Source organism: Maylandia zebra, linkage group LG11, assembly GCF_041146795.1.
Source record: "Maylandia zebra isolate NMK-2024a linkage group LG11, Mzebra_GT3a, whole genome shotgun sequence".
NCBI classification, from domain to species: Eukaryota; Metazoa; Chordata; class Actinopteri; order Cichliformes; family Cichlidae; genus Maylandia; species Maylandia zebra.
In genome coordinates, this window is record NC_135177.1 from 24584885 (window position 1) to 24609624 (window position 24740).

General features: G+C 38.6%; 2 protein-coding genes across 4 annotated transcripts; one reads left to right on the forward strand and one right to left on the reverse strand.

The window, feature by feature from the left end:
* The first annotated feature begins 113 nt into the window (after positions 1 to 113).
* Positions 114 to 20549, forward strand: cd4-1 (CD4-1 molecule). 3 transcript variants are annotated; one of them, XM_004550833.5, is made up of 11 exons: positions 114 to 146; positions 13430 to 13553; positions 16932 to 17002; positions 17099 to 17254; positions 17357 to 17506; positions 17827 to 18063; positions 18151 to 18528; positions 19237 to 19479; positions 19626 to 19726; positions 19831 to 19874; positions 20091 to 20549. In XM_004550833.5, exons 3-11 carry the CDS (start codon positions 16945 to 16947, stop codon positions 20119 to 20121), a joined length of 1398 nt encoding a protein of 465 aa, XP_004550890.2. In that variant the 5' UTR covers positions 114 to 146; positions 13430 to 13553; positions 16932 to 16944; the 3' UTR covers positions 20122 to 20549. The 3 variants fall into 3 exon arrangements, with proteins under 3 accessions (XP_004550890.2, XP_004550892.2, XP_004550891.2); XM_004550835.5 differs by having other exon boundaries at positions 19834 to 19874; XM_004550834.5 differs by lacking the exon at positions 114 to 146 and adding an exon at positions 3723 to 3780.
* On the reverse strand, positions 20491 to 23876 carry LOC101463920 (perlucin-like protein). Its single transcript, XM_012919038.5, is given in 6 exon segments — positions 20491 to 20654; positions 20656 to 20746; positions 22973 to 23094; positions 23182 to 23333; positions 23442 to 23636; positions 23724 to 23876. Coding segments are annotated over 6 exon segments (654 nt in total). The 5' UTR covers positions 23746 to 23876; the 3' UTR covers positions 20491 to 20582.
* Between the last annotated feature and the right edge of the window lie 864 nt (positions 23877 to 24740).

The window sequence follows — 24740 nt, forward strand, 5'->3', positions numbered from 1 at the left end:
TAAAATGTATTAAGTGCATAACAGAGGGGATGAGATCATAGTGAACGCTGACTTCCTGTGTGTGTGTGTTTGAAAGAGGCACCTGCAGTGCACACAGCCTACCAAGTGTCAAAGCTGAACTCATAGCTGTACTGAGAAGATCCCATGTAAGTACTCTGTAATACTTTGTATGTATACTTTAGTGTTTTACGTGATAGTAGCAGGTTTTCAAAGCTTTTCTTCAAGGGAGATGATACTTTAATCAGGATAACAACATGTCAAGGACTCGAATCATAACTACATGCTGACAAATGTCAGAGACGCTGCGAAAGATCCACTCTGATAGACGTAAAGGGGCACGTAGGGTCAAGATTCAAATGTGGTCCCAACAGAGGCCGCTTTTAAAAGTTTTTTGACTGATTTGTCTTGAATTTGATCTGCTCGTGTTTGTGTTTGTTGCCTGAAAAACTGGCACAATTATTTTCATATATATTTATATCATTAGAAGAAAGTGACGATCCACAGTTCGTAGCCAGCGTTCAGTGTGTCTGACTGTCAACACATGAATTGAATTAAATTCGTCAACACTGAAAGATTTATGGTTGTTTTATCATCAGACTTAAGCAATTCTCAAATGAGCCGGACCTGATCTGTAGATTTTACCCTCTATGGGACGTCTTTCAGCCTTCATTAGTCTCTCTGATGTGCTTAAACCTAATGACAACCCTGAGGAGGATTTCAAAATGTCACATCAGAAATGCCTAAAATAGAATTTTCTGCTCTGCAGTCTCTTTAAACGTAAAGATCAAAATTTATGCAATAACAGCAGCGCCAGCAACACATTGTTGATTTTGCAATAAGATGCTAAATTTGTCCTGATCTTACGCAATCAGGACATAAACTAATTTTAATTTTTTTGAAAAAATGTAAAGAAAGTTACAATATCCTTAACAGTTTAAAATCAGGCAGGTTTGCTTGAATGTTAAGTTTAGTGTGTGTGTTGTTCCTCTAAAATATGATAGTGCTAGCTTTGCTGAGGGCCTTGTGCCATGCAGAACGCTTAATTTTGTAGGTAAATAGCAACGTTAATCAAAAAGCTTCAAATACCTTCAAATATTTTTAACACATTTGGTAAAGTGTTTCTTTTACGGCATTTATAAATTACTAAAACACACTGTAGCAAAGTATTTCTCTTATGTTATGTATATAACATTAAAAATGTTTTCACAAGTTAAAACTTCTGCCTTAAAACAGCCTTAAAAAGTCGAAAAAAATCTCACAGCTTATCTTATTTTTATATTTTTGGCACTGATAGTGTCGACAGTAATGTACTGCTTTTATTTAGTTCAGGTAAATAAGACCTGTAGCGTTCCCTCGTAAAGGCCATTTACAGCTGAGTGTGGATCGCACCTCATCTGCTGAGTTTTCTTTAACAAACAAGTAACTCTGAGAAGCTTCCAGCGTGCGTACTATCTTCAGAAATACGCCAGACGATGCCAAAAAATTTACTTATAGCAGGGTTAGTTCAAATGCTACGTGTGGTGGGCAGCAAATTATTGTAATATAATGAAAAATTTGCTTGTTTAACGCAAATCTCCTTGTAAACTGTAACACTGAGCATAGTTCAGCTGTTATACTGAGGAAATTAACTTTAGATCACACTAAGTGGTAAAATCTCATATTTGCTTCAAACTCTAAACTCAGAGGCAACAAATAAAAGTTTTGACCTCTCGTTAAAGACAGGTGGCACGTACGGTGGTTACATCAATGACGGCCTTGTTTTATTGAATGGTCCCAAAGAGTCGTGAAGCAGTGAGCCTGCGTGGCCTCGGGGTCCTGCTGGTTTTGTTTTAGGAGGACCCTGAAACTGAAAATGCTTCCTATGAAAACTGCCAATATAAAATAAATGAAAAAATAAATAAATGAATGAAATGAAATTTACCAAGCGCTGTACTCTCACTCGAATATAAAATATAATAAGTGTAGGATTAAACTGGCTCAAATTTTTTGATTAATATTACAAAAATGGGCAATAATTTAGTGTTAGAGATATCTCACTTGAGATTATAGTGCTTCTTTTCTTATCTCTGAGCATTATATCAGGATAACAGTCTAGATTTCACTAATCCGTGGCTCATAGTGTTTTAAATTTTACTCATGATAAGCACCATTAAAATTAGATCTAGCAAACATGGCAAAGTGGCTGCAGACGGACAAAGATCTGGTGTAAAATACTAAAAAATAAATTTACCTGGCTCTTTCTGCGCGAGCGCTTTAATAGATCGCCTCCTTTCAGCTTCTCCATGTTTTATCTACTGCCAGAGCTTAAAAGGAGTCATATAACTCACAATTTTAAAAATGATATTACAAAATGGTAACAAATTAAAGGAAAATCCTGAAAACCCCCGACCCTGCCAGCGAAGCAATGCGATGCAGTGGCCCCTTTTTACTTTGAGGGGCTTGTCCCTCGAGAGCAAAGCGTCACTAGAAATCAAGCAACCAAAAAGTTGATTTGCACTTTATCCTTTCATGGAGCACTTCTATCCTGAAGGGAGCGGTCTGTTCCAGGATGGAAATGCCCCCGTCCAGAGGGCGCGAGGGGTCACTGAACGGTTTGAATATAAAACAATGTGCTACGGCCTCCCGAGACACGAGATTTTAACCCAGTATGAATGATTTTAGGCTGATGTACTGAACTGCTCTCCCAATCAAATGAGAGAATATCTTGGAAAAGAGTTGCGAGCATCCCCCCCAGCAGAGTCTCAAAGATTTAACACAAATATTGTAGAAAAGTGCACCCAAGCTGTTCAGGCGGCACGTTGCGGCCCAACTTCTAACTAAGACACTTGCTGGTTTTCACATATCTGTATGATGTTACTTCTGCTGCTCACATTTTATGTTCCAGTTTGCTCTAAAACTAAATGTTTTGTGACACAAATGAAATTTGGTAACATACATGTCGGATAAACTCCATCAGTGGCCAACCAGCACAGCGCTGCAGCACAGTCTGAAACAGAAGCGCTACCTTGAGCTTAAAGTGTTGACTGTTTGTTTTGTTTTTTTACACCAAAATGTTAACGTACAGCTGAATGCTGCACCTCACAGGTGTCAGCAGGCACTTCTTACTTGCTGAACTGTCTTCTTGCCTTTCTCGTTTCGAGGGTAGTCTGTTTTCAGTTTGCTCAGTAGGATTGAGGTTGGTTGGCTGATTTGGCCTGTGAATGTCGATCACATGTCCCCGGGTTCTTGGTTGTTTCAGCTTCATGCTCCGGATGCTGTTCCTACAATTCAAAGGACTGAATTGTTTATCTCTGTTTATCCAGGAACACCCATAAAGCTGTTCAGAGCAGTTCAAAGCCATTTATTGTTTATTACTGACTAACTAAAGTGCTGCTGATTTACTCTTTTTGTTGCATATCATCGTGAAGAGTCATTAAATGTACTTGTTTCTTCTTCTTGGACTTTAGCAGTGAGCAAAAAGTCTCCTAGAGGCACACACTGTATGTATTTTGATGTTCTCTGTAGGCGATTACTGAGATGTGTTTCCCTTACCCTGTTATGAAAATATAACCTGTCTACACTGGAGGTGTTCTCATATGAGACATTAGGATTCCCTTTTCATGGGACTGCATTAGTCAGTTCTCTTTTTCACTGTATTACCCAAATGTGCACACTCATAGACACAAACATGCAGTCATACAAAGTGAAACTGCAATTTCTGAACCAGGGTGTGTCCCTCCTTCTGCTATTTCCATTTGTCTTGTCATTCCATCGCTACAAACCATCAGGAGCCAAATTCAGGTCAGCAAATCAAATTTTTTACTTCTTGATATCAGCAGGTTAGAAATGTCACTGTTGAAGGACATTGTTGCGATACATGTATTTATTGTTTGTGTAACCTCCATAAACAGCATATTACTGTAAAATTACGCTTATGTGAAAAAAGGAAGTGGACCGTTTTCCCATTCTGAACTTTTATGTATCAGGACATAATAAAATATCATCTGATCCTCAGCAGGGGTCTGCAGGCAACACGGCAACCACATCCTGTCCTACTGTCAGGCCAGTAGAGTTAAAGAAATGTGCATACCATAACAGCAGCTGTATGGCCGCATACCTGTGAGGTTGTTGTAAGGTAGTGTTGCATCTGTTAGTATCAGAGTAACAGTCTACTTCCAAAACTTCTCTGCAGTAAACTATAAAACACAAATATGTGATGCTATAAGGTCGCTTATAGCATCACATATTTGTGATGCTATAAGGTCGCTTATAGCATCACATATTTGTGATGCTATAAGCGATCACAAATATGTGATGTCGTGCGACACTGGGTCGCACGACCCTTAAAGATTAAAAAAACAACAACATGTGATTAAACTCTTTCATTGTTTAGTTAACAAAAACTAGATGAAAAAGCAGAAACTGTGTGAAATAGAAGATTCGGGAGCTTGCAGAACAACCTTTAACAATAATCATTTTCTGTATGACTTTATCAGTGTCTCACATCATGTTGGCCCACTTTTCTTTGCATTTTTACTTTAGTTCATTGAGGTTTGTAGGCATTCATTTGTGCACAACTCTCTTCAGGTCCCAACACATCATTTCAGTCCGGTTGAGAGCTGGATTTTTCCTGGGCCATTGCAACATCTCGATTTTTGACTTTTGATTTGCTGCTGTGCTTGCGATCGTTGTTCTGTTGCATGACTTAGCCGTCAGACAGATTGCTTCACATTTCTAAAAGTGTTTCGTATAAAGTTAACTGTCAGCTCAGGACAGTGACAGCAGAACAAACATAAATCATTACTCCTGACTGTGCTTGACAGTTGAGGTGTTTGTGCTGATAAGCTGTGGTTCATTTTTCTGAGCGTTATGGCCAAACTTCTCTATTTTAGCTCGATCTGTCTAAAAGCAGTAGTGTGGTTTGTTCAGATGCAAAGCCATGCTGCCATGTTCTTTTTAGACAGTGTTTCTTCTGGCAACTCTTCCGAACAGGATGTACTTGTTCAGTCTTTTTCTGAATGTATTGTCATGAACTTTTACATCTAATAAACTGAGGCCTGTAGAGTCTGAGATGTAGCTCTTGGGTTTTCGGCACTTTCTCTGAGCATTGCTCAGTCTGACCTTGGTGTGAATTTGCTGGGACGTCCACTGAAGATTAGCAGCTGTCTTAAATGTTTTCCACTGATGAACAATCTTTCTCGGTGTAGAATAATAAACTTCACAATGTTAGGAAATGGCCTTAAGCATTTATAGCATTTACATATAGCAGTTAGTTAGATTACCAGACCGTTGATATCTTTCTTGTTGTTAACACAAACCTGAATGCTCCAGACCTGTAGCCTGTTAAAACAGTTAACATGATTAATTAATGAAGTGCATTTGATTATCAGCACCAGGCTGCTACTTACCACTTAATTCCTATGATGAAGGAATTAAGTGGTGGCTCCCACATAGCAAGCAGGTCTGGCCCGGATCTGGTACCAAGCCGTCACTGCTGGCTGACTTCTGGCATGGTAAGTGGTATGTCATCCATATATGGGTCAGGCTTGGCGTAGATGGCACTGGCTATGTGATGGCATGCCACATCTGGCTCGATTATGTTTTTGGTTATGTGGCCCAGGATCATAGAAAAGAGATCTGGCCCGACTGGTGTCATGGCAGGGTGTATGTCAACCAGATGTGGGCCAGGTCTGCCAATCATGACATAATTTATGTTCCTATTTTCCTATTTTAGTTAGAAGACCCAAATGCCATGTTGCAATACTATACTGCTATGGTAGCCAACGTTTCAAATGCAGGTTTGACAGGTTTGTGAGTGTACACTTTATCCTAAACCTAGAGACGGTTTACTCATGTTTATCACAGGGTGGCTGTAGCTCAGGAGGTAGATCAGAAGGTTAGTGGTTCGATCCCTGTTTCCTCCAGTCTGCATATCAAGAGTGTGAATGTGTATGAATGTAGTTAGGAAGCACTCAGTTAAGAGAAAGTGTGTGAATGTGTCATGTTGTATAGAGCACTTTGAGTAATCTGGGAGAGTAGAGGAGCGCTATATAAGAATCAGTCCATTCACTGTCTGAACAGAGTTTCCTCATGTTACTTTTGCACTATTATGTTCCGGCACATGTTGTTATTACACGGCTTGATTAAGGTACACATTAGGCTGACATCTGCGGCCAGAGCTGAAACTGTTCTGGGGCAGCACAGGCCGTCATTCTTTGCGGTATGTGAGCCATGTGTAAGCACATTGTGTGGTCCAGATCCGAGCCATACCAATTTTGCTATGTTGGCTGTAGCTCAGGAGATAAAGCAGGTCATCTACTTTTTGGAAGTTGGATCCCTTTTGATTCCCTCCCTGCTCCAATTTGTATGCCAGTAAGTTAACAGGCTTGTAGAAGTAGAAACAAGCGCTTGTCTGTGAATGGGTGAATGGGGCAAAATGTATAAGCGCTTTGAGTCCTTGAGTAGAAAAGCGCTATATAAGAAACGGATGTGTTTAATTATTCATAAACTTCTTCTTAACTTTTAACGTTTACTAAATAAATAATGACACAATATGTCATGTCACATGTTGCTGTTCATTGGAGGTTGTATTTAAATAATGTTAAGTACTGCTAAGAATCAGATCTCTCTTATTATGTGTGATACATTAAAACTTTAGAGATCAAAGAGGGTGTTTTTATCTTTTCCACATGACTGTAGCAGCATCTCCTCGCTCGGGCACCCCGAGTTTAGTTTCTTGGTTTTGTCATACTATGACAAGATATCGGCTCTGTAGAAGTTCCCCTTTTTCTTCCACAACATGGTTAGGGGAATGCTTTGGTATTTAACTTCAGAGCATCTACCCCGAAAGTGAGCACAACTGAACCCTACAGGAGTCTCGTTGATGGTGGTAAAGCCTCAACACGTAATAGCTTAAAATAACCACCATAACATTTCTGAATTAATACTCTGAACACCAAAGAAAAAGGAATTATATATAACGTACTTTTTACAGTTTACAGTAGCTTCCTGTTAATATTTTTTTGTACAAAGGAATTGGCACAAACTACAGCGCAAAACTCTGTAAACTGTCCTTGATTTCAGCTCCAGTTTGTTAGATCGAAGTATTCGGAGAGGGGTTTTTTTGCAAACGTACGTGCATACGTAATGACCCTGACACAAGTGCCAATGTAGCCACCATCATTACAAATTTGTTAAATGCCAAACAGCAGCAGATTGTTGCAAAAAACACCAAAAAACACCAAAACAAAACAGTTGCAATAGTAAGCAGGATGATGTGTGAGCTTTCAGAGCAGGGAGAGGCAGCACACAGCAGCCAGCTGTAACCCCACTGCAGGTGCACTCCTTTTTTAAAAACTGAATTTCCTGATTATTTTTGAAATGATCGTGTGCTGGGTGATTTCCCTGCAGTAAACTCCCCTCGTGTTTCACTTCCACGCAGGTTTTAGTGTCAGAGCAGCTTTTCATGACTGGAATCGCTGTTAAAGCAACCTGCAGAGGGTGATCGGTCAGTGACCGGTCGCAGGCTAAAATCATTTGTTTTCTTGTTTGTTAAAGTTGTCCTCTCATAGGTGGCGTCTCAGCTGCTCCTCTTCGTCTTGCTGTGTGTTGTTGGCTTTTAAAACTAAAGAAGTGAAAGTGTTGTTAGTAGGCAAAGGGTAACATGCAGTGAATCAGGAAATGAAGCATTATGGTTAAATTATGGCCGGCTTTTTAAATGCTCTTCAGCTCTGTTTGTGTAACAAATGTTTTCTGGTTTTCCTGTTTCAGTAGGTTCATATTAATAGAAACTCTTTCACTGTATACCTGTACTGGCTGTCTAATACAGCTCTAATGAGATTGTCTTCATTCTTAAAAGACGTCCTAAAGTTGTGACAAATAACGCAGGTACCATTAAGTCTTTCCCTTTTTGTGTTTCTCTGTCAGTGTTTTCTAACATTTAATGATTGCAGCAGACATGAAGGGGGGGGGGATTTCGTGCTAAAAAGAGTGTCACTTAATTTGACTACCCACATGGAAAAGAAATAGAAAGTGCTTAGAGCGAAATGTTTATGTTTCATGTTCAGGAGATTGACTCTTTGACGTTTTCCTTATACAGTCGTAAGATATTTAGGGTGAACTGAGTAAACATTGTTTTGTGAGGTAGAAATTAGTAGATAATAATATGAGAGATGACCCACTCAGTCACAGTGAATTATCTCTTTATTTCTCCACATTTTGTAACAAGACTTTGTACAGAACGACATCAGCTGAGTAAGTTAAGCCTCTTTTACCTTATAGAACCGGGAAACTGTGTCTTCTACCAAGTATGTGTGTGTTTTGCTTGTAGTTTGCTACTAAATAACTGTTTGCGAAAAATCAGCAGCAGCCCAGCGAGTGGAAAACTTAACGACAAATGCATCTTTACATTTCTCACTTCCGAATTAATGATGTTTACATTCACATCTTCCAAAAGTCACACTGGCTTCATATTGCCTGTGTTTTATTGTGCGTATTTGCGCATCAGATGTTTTATTAAATTTGTCACAGATACTTTTTAAACATCAGTCTGCAAACTTTGGACTCGTACCGCAGGTCATGATCATCATTATCAAAGGCAATATAAACACTTTTTCTATTTCTATTTCTTTTAGTTTACCTTTAACTTTGAAGATGATTTTTGCCCATTAAAAAATCTGCCTCTCCTGTTGCCTCTGAAGCGGCATTAGGAAGCAGGCTCCTCAAAATCAACGCCGCAAGGCTGAGCCTGCAGCGAACAAAAAAACTGCACAAATGCACATGTGAGGCATATTTTTAAAATGATTTGATTATTTAATCTAATGGCAGCTTAGTGTGTTTTTTAGCTATTGGGCAGATGTAGCAAAGGAACATCACTGAACTCTTCCTGACACTTTGAATGTGGCCGTCTGTACAATGAGTGGCAACATGTGAGTAGTGGAATAGTGTTTTTGTGCCTAACGTTTATGCAATTAAAATGCATTTAGTTCTTATTTGAATGCATGTTGATGGAAAAAAAATTGCAAAACATTTCCATAATTTCCGGATATAAACTGTAGGATGTACAGAAAAACATTACTGACTGAAAACTGAATTTTGTTTGTGTCATTGTTTTGAGAAATGCTCTAAAACTGACATCAAATGTTTTTTGTTTCCATTTTGTTTATTCATTTATTACAATAAGCGAATAATCATATTATCTCGATTACTTACAGGAATGCAGTAACGTGCTTCAGCTACGCTCAGCGCATATGCTGCACACACGTCTGTAGGCGCTGTGGAAATATACAGCAGTGTTTCCACTGCAAACAAACGTCATCATTAACCTCATCATCTTAATCACAGATTTATAGTAGCAGTCGTGTGCAGTCCATATGAATTAGAAAATCTACATGAACTGTGGCAAAATCTACATTTTCCTTTTGATAAAAAGGATCATCCAGCGGCCCACAAACCAAAAATAACTTACAGATACTGATGATGGAGGTTTTAGCGATGAGTGGGAGAGACAGTAAACTTTTCTGTCTTTGCGACTGTTTCACAAGTTTGAGGTTTCAAAGAAGCTTGAATGAAGTTCCCCTCATGATGAAACACACTAAATGTTTTCAGGCACTGAGGGAGAATGTCACTTGTTTCTGATTCTTAACATCTTTTCCACTGACATTTTGTTTATTTATGAAACACAAAAACAGCCACAGACTCTTAAACTTCCAGCACACACCCAGCACCTTCAGCACATCCTCCCGTCTTTGGCTAAATCGCACGCCATAAGTCTAACCTGTAATTTTATCAAATACAATAAAACCAGCGCAAGTCAGAGACAGGAAATAGAGATCGATTGCCGAGGGAAACCCTCTGTAGGAGAGATTGGAGGCTGAGGAAGCATGAGAGGCATATGAAAAAAGTGAATCACCCATCTTTCTTGCTTGTGGCCCACACTTTGTCTTTTTCTTTTTCAGTAATGACACAGTGTGGTGCACACCCCCTCGTTAGGTGTGTGTGACTAATGAGGGAGTCCTCACTTTCAAGGTGTTTTCCATCAAAATCACAGCTCATAAACAAATATGCATCCACCGAGGAAAGAAAGGGGTGTCGCGCTGATCGCGGGCTTTGCAGCCGCTTTTATATCCGAGTAATCTGAAAGGAGCTCCATTTAAAAGCTCATTTCATTTAGGCCTGTAAGCAAACGTTTGGCTGAGGCAGCACAGACGTGAAGGTTTTGCTTTACGAGTGAACAAAAGCTTGTTTCATTTCGAGCTCAGAAGGAACAGAAGCAGGTGTGAGCCCTTCATGAAGGCAGTACAGAGGCAGGCAGAGAAACCTCAGAGAGACACATGAGACGTGTGTGAGATGTTTGTTTTGTCCTTGTTGTGGTTCCTGTATCTAAACCACCTCAGCAGCATGTTTCTGCAGCACCAGTCTGATCCCTGTAGCCTTCATTAGCTGTGATGGAAGAGATCATCTGATTTCTTGAATGAAAAATAAGCGATTAGCTTCTATTTCAGCAGAATAAACAGCCAAACGATAACCCTTTACAGAGTCAGTGCATCTGTGTCAAACATGCTGCTGAGCCTCTCAGGCCTGCCTTCAAAGTGTAGTACTTCACTGGTATTGTGCCCAAATTTTAAGCAGTTTTGATTCAATTTAATGTAATCTTCCAGTCACAGGATCTCTCATGTTTTCTGAGGACATCAAAGATGCTCTAATTTTTGTAATTAGTTTGCAGTTTAATGTTTTATCTAGCACATCAGCACAGCTGCCATAGCTGTAAGGCAATACTGTACTCACCCATACAGCTCGTGTGTACAACTTCTGAGAAGCTGAGAAGCTGACAACAGTGAGAAAACACAGAAATCTACAGATGTTGTTGAGTCGAGCGCAGATGTGACTCGGCTGCATTTTAGGAGTGCAAATAAGAACAAGCAGATGATCAGCTCCCTCACAGGTGGACAGTTACTATTATTAAGTAATAAAGCAATGAGTAATCAGAGTGCCGTACAGAGAGAAAAGTGAAATGTGCAGAGAATCTGAAATCTTAAGCTCAAAATTATGATACCGATCCCCAACAAGAGTCATCTGTGGGACTCTTTATATCACTTTTCAGGTCAAGAAGGGAGATTGAGGGAAAGGTGTTGTTATATTTCTCCCGGACTGCCCGAACTCTGCAAGCTATACGTATAAATGAATTTTAGTGGCATGGCAGATTGACTGATGACGACCGATTGCCTTCATGTCAAAGAAAAGAAGAATATCGCCTCTACCATGAATTTGATCACACTCTGGTAAAATGAACTGGATTGATGCTGCGTGCCTTTTTTTAAATGAACAAAGTAGTTTGCTGATAATTACATTTAGCACAGTTACATTTACAGACTGATGTTGGCCGTCATAGACCTCAGTCTGGTCAACCTTTTATTCACGTGTTTGTCTGTTAACCAAGGGTCCCAGATATTTTAGCAACTAAAGTGACCCCTTTATACTTTATACAACAAAACCTAATTTACATGGCTCTATTTGTGTTTATTCTAATGTAATCAGCAACGGTTTTAAATCATTTTGATGTTACCCAACTCAAACGCTTTAGCTATATTTCATCGTCATCGGGCACCGAGTATGTGCTCGACTTTTGCAGATTTGGTTCTCTGAGTCTGTTAGCTACGCTCACTGTAAAACATTGTAATGCAGCGATTCCAAGTAAAAACATTTAAATAAAACAAACCAGAAACATTTCCATCATCATACATGACCCCACACAACTTTCCATTATCCCTGACACACCATTGTTCCAATTCCTGTAATCTATGAAAAAATATGAGTGAAGTAGACCGATGAATTCATGGTAGGAAATGTTTTCATGATTAAAGATTAAAGACAAATATTTCTACACCGCTAACGTCATAAACGAGTCCACGCGGTCATTTGAAGTTAAAACTCGCAAACCCAGCATTGTTCTGATGAAGTTCGATCAGTTTTTCTGTTTAATACAAATTTGCTGGTAAGACATAAAGAAACGGGAATTATGTAAGACGGAAACATTCAATAAAAAACTATTGATCGCTTTCACCCGCGCTGACCGTTTGGCGGGTCTTTTCTTGTCAAACGCACAAAGGGAAGATTTTCTTTACTCGACAAATCTTTACATTTCAGTACAGTTTGTTTTATTAAAATCAGTTCATCGAATCTTAGATTGAAAGGAAATTTCAATTTACTGCTAGTTACCGCCAAATAACATGACACAGTGGTTTTTATTTTGATGAATGTTTTCCTCGATGCTGTAGCTTCGGCGGAGCTCCGTAACAAGCACAAACAGATTATATACATCGAAAAATGAGTAACATTTAAGCTACTCAGCAACAACTGAAGAAGACATATTGTGAACATTTATTCTGGCGGGTATGTTTGTACGATTGTGATTTCAGCACCTTTACACGCGCGGCTGGGTGGACTTATAAATTTCACAAAGTAATTGTGTTTGTTGACTTTATTCTACTTTAACATCCATTCATCTTGTTCTGAACTTTAAAACTTAGGCCGTGATTATTGGTTGATTGATGATTCGCTCGCCGTGTTCAGACAGCAATATTTGTTTGCTTTCTGGAAGAAATCTAAACATGTCAAAGATGGGGAAAAATGAACGATAAGGGCAATTTTAAAGTGCGAAGAGGTTCTGAAAAGCACTGGTCATGGAAGTGAGAGCGAGACCTTACAGAAGAGACGCTGCACTGCACCGTCGTCGATAGACTTGAAGATTTTAAGTCCATGAAGTCTGTTATTCCGTCATATATAAATTAATCTCATATATGCCGCTCTCCCAGGAAAAAAAACATCCCTAAACTTTTTGCTTTTCTCATCCCGTTCTGCACTTTATCCGACTTTCTCTCCAGGAAATGTCGCATTTTTAATTTGCATCAGTCAACTGTTTTTGTGAAGATTGGTTCAGCAGTTCATGCTTGAATTCTGATACACTAATTATGTATCTAAATTGGTACAATTATAAGACCAGTGGAAAATTACAATAAATTAGTTTGTAAGCGGCTCATGTGCCGCTTAGAACGTGCTAAGGATAGATAATGAGTCCGGAGAGACCCTTCACAGAGTTTATGACATAAACAGCATCTCATACTTAATGAGCTAAGACATTTTACCCCATTAAGATTTGTTCTCTATTTGTTATTATAGCCACTGGACAGATTAAAAGTAAAAACAGAAACTCAAAAAAACATTTAATTTTACTGATTAAATGACGACATGATTACACTGCCAAAGCGATGCGTTTCAGTGTTTTGTGTATATGAATCTTAGATATTTTGTTTACTCTAAACAGTACCCAACGGTAAACAGTTTAAGGGGGTAGAAAAGTTTCGAAAACTGATCTTGAGTAGAGTTTAACAACCAATCAAAGGTCATTTTTCTGACTTTGGGTCTGATCAGCATCTGTGTGTGTGTCTTCCAGGCCAATCAGTGCTGAGGGAGGTGCAACGGCATTTAAAAAGAGGGCTCGTTTGATAAATATACAACACTTCCGACTGACTCCGGATCACTGAGCACAGAGGGACACTCTGCACTGAGCAGCCGCTGTAAGTATTGTGTAATTTTTCAGATTTTAACCTAATATACACATAATTCAGAACCACGGCACACGTTGTAAAGTTAATTTATACTAGAATTATCAGTATCACATTTTTTTTAAATAATAAGTTTGAAATATAAACATGTAAAGCCTCAACAGGCCCAGTGGAGCCAGAATATCACGCTGAGTTTTATGCAATTAGAGCTCCAAGGTAAGTTTTATAAATCGACAGCGCAGTGACTATCCTCTCCAGATATGAAAAAACTGAAAGAAAAACTAAATAATAAACTTTTTGGAGGATTTTAAAAACACACACATTAAACGTTGCCTGAAAATGTAATTTCAGATCGTATTATTAAAAATGTTAAAATGCTAATCCATTTCTTGTATTTCTTTTTTCTTACATTTAACTAAAACATATAATCGTTTAAGCGCTGAGCAACTGACCCGTACAAAACAGATGACCGCTGAGCAAAAGATGTATGTGTAATTTTCAAATTATACATTTACAATAAAATAGGATATAAACATTTACACCGGTGGATTATTTTAGCTTGAACTAAATATGTTGACGTAGCATTAGCGATAGTTATTTTTTAAGTTACTCACAAATTCACGCTTTATGACACACAACTATTCCTGATTTTTCTGAAAAACAAACAATCTAACACTTTAATTTTTTCTTAAGCTTCATAAATAAAATATGTTTGAGGTGATGGTGAAAAAAATAAAGGAAACTTTTTGTCAAATTAATTTAAAGTCTGGCCAAAAAAAAAGAATAAATAAGACAAATGAAGATTAAAAAAAATGAGATGAATGAAATTAAATGAAATGCTGCTGTTAATCTGGTTTCTCTGTTCATTCAGCTCCCCTCCTTCATCTCTCTGCTGTGTCTGACCCTCATCCTCCCCTCCCCCCCATCTCTGTATTTGTTGTTGTAGCTCCCTCCTGACTGCAGATACGATCATGTTGGTTTCTGGGTTATACTTCCACAGGTGCGATGACTTTGAACGTCAGTTTGTCATCAGTTTCACTCCATCACCGATCTTCCCTCATTATTGTTTCTTACAAACTCTGATACAATTCATATTAAACACTATGCAGTTTCAGTCGAGTGAAATAGATTATATTGGAGCATAAATTCTCTGAGACATTCTCCCTCAACACAAAAACACCTCAGATTTTAATATTTCCTGTTGATTTTCTTCTTCTGGTAGCTGGCTTATCTATGAGCGCTAACAATTAGCTTTTTTAATTCAAGATTTTAAGAGTGAGACCCCTAGAGAGATGATTGCACTCTAAAGCTGTTACGAGAATTTTTATTTTTTATTTTTTCATGTGAATAATGAGGCTATTAGTAGGACAAAGGAGGACTTGGTGACTTTTATATTTATCCCAACACATTTATGCACATTTAGCCCATAAGGACATTGTGCATCATACGTGGAGCTGATTTTCCCTCCAATGGTGAAACTAGTGAAAACCTGTAATATTATTAAAGGTATTTGGGGGCACTTTACTGCACAGAGACATGTAGAGCCGGCGCCCGGGCTGGCCCAAACTAGAGACTCCGCAAACCTTTAATTTTACCGTAAGTTTAAATATCTATTAGCAGTTAAACCTTAAACAATAACTCAAAATAACTGGACACGAGCAGTTATTGTGTGTCTCCACATATTATATACAATAACGCATTAAATTTAGATTTAAAACAAATTCAAATTCAAATTCAAATTTTATTTGTCACGTACACAGTCATACACATTCGGTCGCCGATAAAAAAAACCTGTATTTAGGCGTAAAGTTCTGTTTTACCTCACTATTGAAGAATATTTTGATGAACAATTCTCTGATCTTCGTCTGTTTCACGAATAAAGAGCCCACAGCTTTATCCACATCTCATAGAGAATCGTGTCATCACAGCATTGCCATTTTTCTTCAATCAAAATAATTTATTATTTTTGATCGATTTATGTTTTGATCTAAAGTGTTTAATCCAAAAAGGAAAAATCTGATACTGAACTCAAGTCTTATCATTTAAAAGTCAAATAGTTCCTAAGATCTCTGGAAATTGTGGAGTGTTGCACAAATAAATCTGATTCGCTCAATCTGCTCATTCAAAATAAAAAGTCTTTAATGAACATCGGCTTATACATTAAAGAAATATTCATAATCTTACTTTAAAGCTGCTTCCCCTTCAAGAGTGTGTTTGTTGGGAGGGCACATAAATGCCCTCTTTTAACATTTTTTCAATATTCATTTATTTATCTTTTTACACAAACATACATTTAGAGTTTCTGTGTACAACCATAACACAGCGTACAGGCAAAGAGAAGAAAAACAGAGATAAGGGGTGAAACAGAAAAAAAAAGAGAGAAACATCTACCTTAAACCACAGTCTAGGTGTGCTGCCGGTGCTGTGGTCTTTTTAAGCGTGGAGAGATCCGTCTTTCGTGGAACACAGGAGGAAGAGAGGGGGTGTGAGAGGCAGAAGAAGGGAGGACTGGGATAAGAATCTGCACCCTTCACTAAATCAAGTCCCACCACAAGCCAGCTTACGCTCTGAGTCTCTTCCCTCCAACATTTGTCTGCTTCTTTTCATCCAAAGCCCACCACAGGCCGCCTACTCTCAGCTCTCTGAACTACTTGTCTTTTATCTTCTCAAATCTCTCAAAATCTGAGACCACCACAAACCCCCCTTTGCTTCCTGTTGAATGATTTCACTTTGCAGCAGACTTCAATATACACAGGACGCTACAACTAAACTAAAGACTCATTTTTACTGAAATGCTTATTTTTCAACATCTACTTTTCTTCTTGTTTGTCACTAAATGATTAAATATAGTACGACATATTTACGATGTATTGCGGACCTGTTCAACAGCTCTGAAAGACCTTCAAGTTTCATCTACAGGTTACATAGAGAGTTATTTATTTATTGATTCGTATGCAGTGAAGTACAACATCACTACTAAACACCCTCAAATCAATCGGTCAATGCATTTTTTTAAAGGATTGTATTGAGTTCAGGCAGCAAATCTCAGACAATTGAACAGTAAATTGGATTTGTCATATAAACTGAAGAAGCAGGCTGATGTGGAATTTAATTCCATGGAGATTTTCTTTATGGTTTTCTTCTGTGTTGTATCTGTTTCAAAGAACTACATACATTTGTGATCATATAATATATAACAATTATACCTCGGGCTTTCTGATGTAAAGAAAGTAATACATTTCTTGAATATTGTTCTGCTCTTTTAAGAAAGTTGTACATAATCAGGCTTGAAGTCTTAATCAAAAAAGTTAACATTTGAAAGAAGCTATAAAAAGAAAGCTTATAGTCACTATAAAAATCTATAAACTATATTTTTATTATATTTTTCAGACATATAACAAGGATGAAGAACTTCATTCAGTCCCTTCTCCTTCTTATCGCTGTGATTGTGTCAACTACCGGTAAGACGCCCTGACTGTAGACTCATTTATTTTCATTTGGAAACTGGACTGTTTGATATTCCGTATTAACACATAACATCCTTCTCATCCTTGTAGGTGCTCAGAAAGAGATTTATGCTAAGGAGGGACAGGATATTACCTTGGAGCCAACATCCTATCCAGCAAACTCTTATGTGTACTGGTATTTTGAAAAACAGGATGGTCATCAACTTGCCTGGCTTAACCCCTTAGGCGGAAAGGGATTCAGTAATGGTAAACCATATATTTATGTATATATTATTTATTTATTGTTACTGAGCAGGGAAATACAGGTAAATAAAAAAATATTTTTAACAATAACTTTCTGCCTTGTAGATGAGAAGTGGAAAAACAGGTTGTCCTTAACTGGTGCCTCGCTGGTCATAAACGCTTTGCAGGAAGACCTCTTTGGGACTTTTGTCTGTAAAATCAGCGCAGCCGGTCAGCGTGACTCGATCACTGTATTTAAAGTCATTCAAGTCAATGGTAAGAGCAAAAATAAGGTCACATGATTAGTGTGTAAGTTTAATTAATGGTTATTAAAGTTTAAACCACTGTATTTACATATCTGCATCATATTCAACAGTCTTACACAAGTTCAAATATAGCGCATGTTTTTAATTTGTGTCCTGAGATGTTTGATGTAAGAGCAGTTTAACTTATTAACTTCTTAACATGGCCTTTATGAATTCATTGGACATGACAATCTGTTTTTTTAAACTACGTATGTGAAAAAAGTTTATTTTAAAATGTAAAACATATCACTTCTATTCTGTTTCCTTTATTCTGCTTGTTTTCTGTGCTAGTGATTGAGAAATCAGCCTCTCCTCTGTTGTCTGGCGATTATCTGAGTCTGACCTGCAGTCTGGGAAGTGTTCCTCAAAACACACCTGAGATTTACTGGCTCAGTCCCCAGGGAAACAGAGAAGGAAACAAAGGAATAGTCTACATTCAAGCCAGAAGTGAACACAACGGCCAGTGGGACTGCGTAGTGAAAAAAAATGCCAATGAAAAGAAGTTCCCAGTTTCTGTTACAGTTGTGGGTGAGTTTCTGTGTGTTTGCATTTGTTTCGCAGTTGTGTATCCTCATCTTTAAGATCAGGTTTCTAACAGTTTCTCCTCCTTTTTAGACCTCGCCCCTGTGCCTTCACATCAGTATACATCCACAGACTCGCCTCTCACCATCCCTTGTTCTTTAATTTCTCCTGTTACCTGGGAACAAGTGAAAAAAAAGGAGATTGAGGAAGTTCAGTGGCACTTTGCTCCTAAACTCTCCTCAGGCACCCTTTCTGACAATCAGGAGCAGCTCTTCTCCCTCGATCTGGAAAAACTTACCTGGAAGAAGGGTAAAGACAAAGGACTGTCTCCTGTATATAACATTAAAAACGGAAATCTGTCTTTGACCAAATCAAAGGCAACAGTAGAAGAAAGAGGGCGCTACACGTGCTCAATGAAATTTAAAAATGGCAGGACCCTGGAGACCACAGTAGACGTAGTGGTGTTGGAAAGTAAGTCACATTTTTTTGACAAGACCAGCTCTGTGTTACACTCACCTCCGTTATATTTAGGGTTATTTTTTCTTTGTGACCGCTCTTGCTGCCTTCCTGCTCGGCCAGTATTTTCATTTCTCTGCTACTGAATTTATTTGCAAGTGTCCACAGTGTGACATGTTTCTAATTCACAAGCTCCTCTTGTTTTAATTGGCTGTATTAAGCATCCCCTCTGCCAGAACAGCGTGCTAACACAGTGAATCTTAATTGGACCGTGTGTTATGAGAATCTATGAAGTAAACTATGATTTCTCAGTTGCGGCTGAATGTTTTTTAAAGTAGAACCAGAAACAAATACAGATCTGATGTATTTACTCACAGGAAATTGCTCCTATAACACAATTTCTCTGGACTGTTCTCAAGCAAACCCACAACTCACATTATATTCAAATGATAAAAGCTATATTTAAATATTGATGTGAGATGTTGAATTTCTACAGCATTCACATGTGGAGGTTTGAAGCCAAACCTTTTGTTTTTTACAAGCTTTTATTTGGGAAAGAAATCAAAATGTCTTGTTTAGACATCATCGCTGCTTTCGTGGCCAAAGTTTTAGTCTGATTTCAGGAAAATGCCGTTACAGACAACTTCTTTGAAGCAATTTATTTTATAAAATGCATGTTTTTCATTTTATTTCTTTGTTCTTTCTCTTCTGCTTCGTCTCCAGTCATCGCCCACCCAAAAGCAGAGCTAATCTACGGTCAGCAGGTCAATCTGTCCTGCAGCACTGGTGACCAGCTGCCCAATGATATGAAGTTAAATTGGACTTCACCTAAAACGTCATCTTACATCTCTTACCCCACCCATATTACTGTCCCGGAAGTGGGCAAAGAAGATAACGGAAAGTGGGGGTGTGAGCTGTGGCAGGGCGGCAACAAGCTGACGTCAGATGAGATACTGCTTAAGATCGGTGAGCACGGGAAGTGAGACGAGCAGGAAGTGTGACATGGGCCTGACCTTGTGACCACAAAATTTTAAGACAGAAACTTCTTTTACATGATGTGTTCTTTCTATACTGTATACTGTTTGATGACTGTCTGTCTCTGTTGTGTACAGAACCCAGACTGAGTGTGTGGATGCTGGTGATCATTTGCAGCGCAGCAGTCATCCTTCTCCTCCTCCTCGTGCTCGCTTTCATCCACTACCGACGCAGAAAAGTACAGTTCAGCCGTTCATATTCCTTTCTTTTCAATCACACTGAGTTATTAGTTCAGCTTTAAGAGTTACCCCTCTGTGTCTGCCTCTTTGTCACTCACATTAGCAGAAAACGAGACTCCTCAGGCATCAACTCTGCCAGTGCAAAAAGTACGTACTAACCATTTCCTGAACTGGTAAAATGGCTCCAAAGCCACATTTATAAGCATGCACACTTATTAGCACTAAAATCTGAATGACACTTTGAGCCATGAGATATTTTTTGAAGTACGAACATTACTTAAATAAGCATTTATGATTTGGCTTTTGTAGTTCTGCGTCAGTTTCCATAACTCAAACAGAAACCTGGGACTTTTTCTTTTTCAGCCCCAAACCAAAAGGATTTTACAGAACATGAAAGCTCACAGACCGGATCTTTAAGAAGAAACGGGAACACGCTGAATTTCTGATCTGATATGTTCTGATTTACCTGATTACCTGGATTTACATCTCTCATTTTGCCATACTGGAAAGTACAAAAGAGTTTTGTTGGATTGAGGATCAAACATATCAGGCAATCTGGACTGATTTTATGTATTTTGTGTATGATTATTACCGTCTGTGACTTTAAATCATTTACACTTTGAGTCTATCTGTAGACTAAATTTCCTGTACCCTTATGTATATTTTTGAGGAGGTCTGTAATGCTTTCAGATGTGTAGGTGCTTCTGTAAATTTACATGTGCAGCATATTATTTGTGTAAAGTTTATTGCTAAAAATGGAAAGATGAAAACTGTAATGTGTAAAAACATTAGCAGATGTTTTCAATAAAGCATCAAAATCTTTCTGAGTGATGTTCCTGTAGAGGTCCTCTTGGGCTAATTTAGCGGGATGGCATCCATCTGACAGATTCGTCGATACTGGAAGGAGCAGGGAACGTCGTACCAGTTTGTGATTCTGGGTGTCCACCACCGCACAGTCCTCTCCAGCTTCCCCAGCGGACGCGTTGTTATCCGGCTCAGACTTCAGTGTGTTCCAAAATCTTTACAACGCAGATGGAAGAAGATTAACATTACTTTCATTAATATTCTGCTGAAGTGGCATTTCACCTGCTAAGTTTGTGCACTGTTTTAACAGTTGTCTTGGAAGATGCATTACTTTTAAGTAATTCTTTATTCTTCAAGAGCCATCACCAGCTAAAGGACCTGTTTATTTACCGGATGGTTCCTTGTGCTTGTGCACATTTCTAGTTGTGACTATAGTTAGTTTGAAGGATGGAGGAACTGATGCAAAACATGCCTACACCTACATACTAGTTGATGAATTGCTGTGAAGTTTTGCAAAAAACAAAAAAAAAAAAAAAAGATCAAATTGACTTGTCCTCCAGCGCAACCATCAGGTTTTCAGGGAACTGCCGTAAAGGTTATTTAATAAATGTTTGTGCTTTGTACTTTTCATCATGTCTAATATGGTGATGTTCTCATGAAAACAGTGGTAGTTTTCTTCTTCGAACAGTTTTCTCATGGAAAAATGTCATGACGTAATGAGACATGCAATTATATTAAAACATCTATAAATCTAAACACCGTCTGTTGGAGGGAATTCATTTCACATACACCATAGGCTAGTCCAGAGACTTTAGCAACCTCTTCAGCATTATTAGTAATATGACACCTATAAAAATAAAAACACCCCACATTACTTAAACCAGTAATTATGTACTTGGTGCCAAGAAACCTTTGCTGTGTACAAAAGCCCGATTAACAGGCTGAAAATGCTCTTTAAGGACTTGGCGAGCTCTGTGAACCCATCTGGGTTGATTTTAATCGAAGCTGATCCTCAACTCTGCCTCGATCACCGTTTTCTCAAAAGAAGTACATTTATTGTTAAGTCTTTAGTGAACATGCATGAACCAAAACTCTGTGTAGGTGTCAAACTGTATGTTTCCTTTACAGCATATGAAACCTAAATAAAAGATGATGGCAACGTTACAGAAACACCCAGGCCTTCATTTTAAGTCTCTAAAGCATTCAGTGTGTAGGCAGGCAGGTGCTGCAGCTCCATGCAACAATGTTTGTCGTTAAACCAACGATAGGTTACTCGATGATTATTCAGACTAGCGTGTTCATTTATACATGTTTGCTTTAGGATTGTAAAGAAATGTCGTGTTTGTCATTTGTCATAATAATATAAATATTTGTTTAAAATTGTTTAACTAAGTAAATATGATTAAAGAGCAAAATGGTCAGAATTAGCATCAGCATTTTCATTTTGTTTTATAAACTGAAAATTAATAATTCATATTTTCAGCAATCGTTTTATCTTCATTTTTTGCGCAATCTGCACTACCAAACAGACTCTAATGTGATCCGTACATCTATCTAGAAGTGGCCAAAGGAGTCATTTAACTGACATAAACAACAATCACACAATTTTTTTTTTTACTGTTTCCCAACTGCTTCTCTACCAACCACAGACTGTATATAAAAAATGGACACAGCCAGCATGGTGTCACCCACTGGTTTGCAAAGTCCTGCCATGAAACCTTGAGTTTAGCAATGACGATGAGCGACCCAAGGAGCACTGCAGCTCTTAAGGCAGCAGCGTATCAATCAGTAACTAGGCCTGAGCTAAACCACACTCTGGTTTGACACAGGCCTAATCCTCATTTTGACTACAATCTGATGTTATATTACAAAATGCATAATTTTGTGTTAAAATAACTATCAATTGAAACAATAAGGCATCAGGAAAGTGTTCATGAGTGATTTCTTTATTGACTTCCATACAGTCTGACTTCTTTCTGCATCTATATGAGGTGCCCCCTGCTGGCCATTTGAGAGAATGCAAGTTCCTACATCCATGAGACAAAGCCTGTGTGGTCTTCACAGTAGGTGCAGACATCGCACTCGAGTTACAGTGAGGAAAAACTCATAAGTGAAACCCCAAAACTTTTTAGGGTTTTTTACACGAAAGCTATAGCAGCTGAATTAACCTGTTTTAACAAAGCATCAGATGGACATTTTTAAACTAATAGCTTTTACATATTTTTAAATGTCCACAAGCTTCAACATCACACAATCCACAGTGAGAACTATTTGTCTCTCTAACTGATGATCATTTGTAAACTGTATCTGTTAACAACCATCAGAAATGCTTTTTACTTTATTTTTTTACTTTATTTTTTTTTGTTAGATCACCCACTTTTTGTATGATGATACCATCCTGAGAAGACCATTGAAATTTGAATCAATCAATTCATACTTACGAAACTTGAAGCGTTGAGTTGTCCACCCATTTCCAGTCTCCTCTGTTCTCAGTGTCACTCAGCCCAAGCCAGTAGAATGGGTTAAATGTCCCAATCGTCCTGGCTTCTTTTTCAAGAGCGTCCTAAAAATAGGTACAGTCAAATTCTTTAGCACTTGTGAATTCCAAAGAAATAGATTTGAAACTTTTAAAGTACAAAGAAACTCTCACATACTCTTCTTTGGTGGTCAGGATGGCGAGATGTCCGCCTATATCCTTACATTTGAGCGTACTGTTAAGCCAACCGTCGGTATCGTTGCTGAGGAAAAAGCAGTGATCCCCTATGTGAACCCACCCGTCAGGACACTCTGTGCAGTTGATCGCTGTAGGGTGACACGGGGACAGACAAATATACAAGTTAAACATTTATAGAAAGGTGCAGAACAAGAAACAAGCACTGAATTATCATTCATCTGCTGAACATTTGGTACCTGGAGCTGAACAGTTGTGTGCCAGGTCGGAGTATTGGTTACACATGTGTCTGAAGCGGTCCTTCAAAGACTCTAGTTTCAGCTTTAGAAAGGTCAGCTCTCCCTCTGTGTTGTTTGCGTCCTGAGCAGATTCAGCACTAGCAAACAGGCCGAGCACAACGCAGAGGATGGCGAGGCCTTTAATGCCCAAGGTGGCTGATGACAGACAGCAGACTCAGCATTAGCACACATGCAAACAGATCCGGACATACGAATATCTGGAGCTGCATCGGGGCTTCTTACCTTTCTTTTGGATAAGATGCATGTCAGCTGTCAGCTTGCAGGATATCGCAGTCTTTGGTGTCCTCTCTGTGCCCTTTTGATCTTTTATATAGCAGTTTGTGTGTCAAAGAGAAGGGAAAAGTACAGCTTGCACAAATCTTCCAGACAGATTGGACTCTTCATGGCTATCAAACCATGTAAACTCAGATGGTGCAATCTCTTGTAGCCAAACTAGTAATAACCTGCCATGTTGGATTGCACAAACAAACATTTGATGATGGGGAGCTGGCATGTAGGTTCAGTATTATTTACCAAAAACATGAGCAAAGTTCTCTTTCTGTTCCCAACTTTTTTAAAATTGGCAAAAATGGAGGACTGACTATGACTCAGCATTTACCAGCACTGCAAGTGTGTGTGTGTGCTGGTAAACATGTGCGTGTGTCCTTAAGGTTATTTGTATTCTCTCCATAAGCAGAACAGCTGTAACAATATCACCTCTTCACCACACACACACCAGATGCCCACTCTGTTCTTCCAGCACACTGTCAACATTTTTTCTGGTACATGTCCAAGTTATTTTTTTTCCTGGCACCTTATTCCCACAGACATTGTCAGCTCTTGTGCTTCATGAGGTTTTGTTATTCAAACCAAACTAATTAAAACAGAGAGGAGGGGTGTTTCATGTTTGTGTCTTATTCAGTGACTGCTGTGCTGAAATTTGTGGTTGCACATGAACAGAAATTCTTCTCTTCTGACTTCCTGTACTTTTCTCGCTGAGCCACAGCTTGGCTCTTCTTTTTTAAAACACGCTGTTCCCGCCTGCTTTCCCATCACAACCTTGTCACAGCTCCAGTTCTAGTTCTTGTTGCTTTAATTAATGTCAGGAGGAGTTCAAGTACACACTGTATTTTTTCGGATCCTGTTAAAGAACACGTTCCCCCACTCTGACTCATCCGTAACGAATTTCCAGAATCGGTGGCTCAATCCAAACAGAGCCGAGGAAACTTCTGGGATTGCGCAAGATGGGGCTTGATGGCA

Excerpts from the sequence above, each read along its gene's own strand:
- cd4-1 (XM_004550833.5), top strand. The coding sequence starts at position 16,945 with ATGAAGAACTTCATTCAGTCCCTTCTCCTTCTTATCGCTGTGATTGTG. Across the intron at positions 18,064-18,150 it reads AGTTTCTGTTACAGTTGTGG|ACCTCGCCCCTGTGCCTTCA; the intron begins GTGAGTTTCTGT and ends CCTCCTTTTTAG. Across the intron at positions 19,480-19,625 it reads TGAGATACTGCTTAAGATCG|AACCCAGACTGAGTGTGTGG; the intron begins GTGAGCACGGGA and ends TGTTGTGTACAG.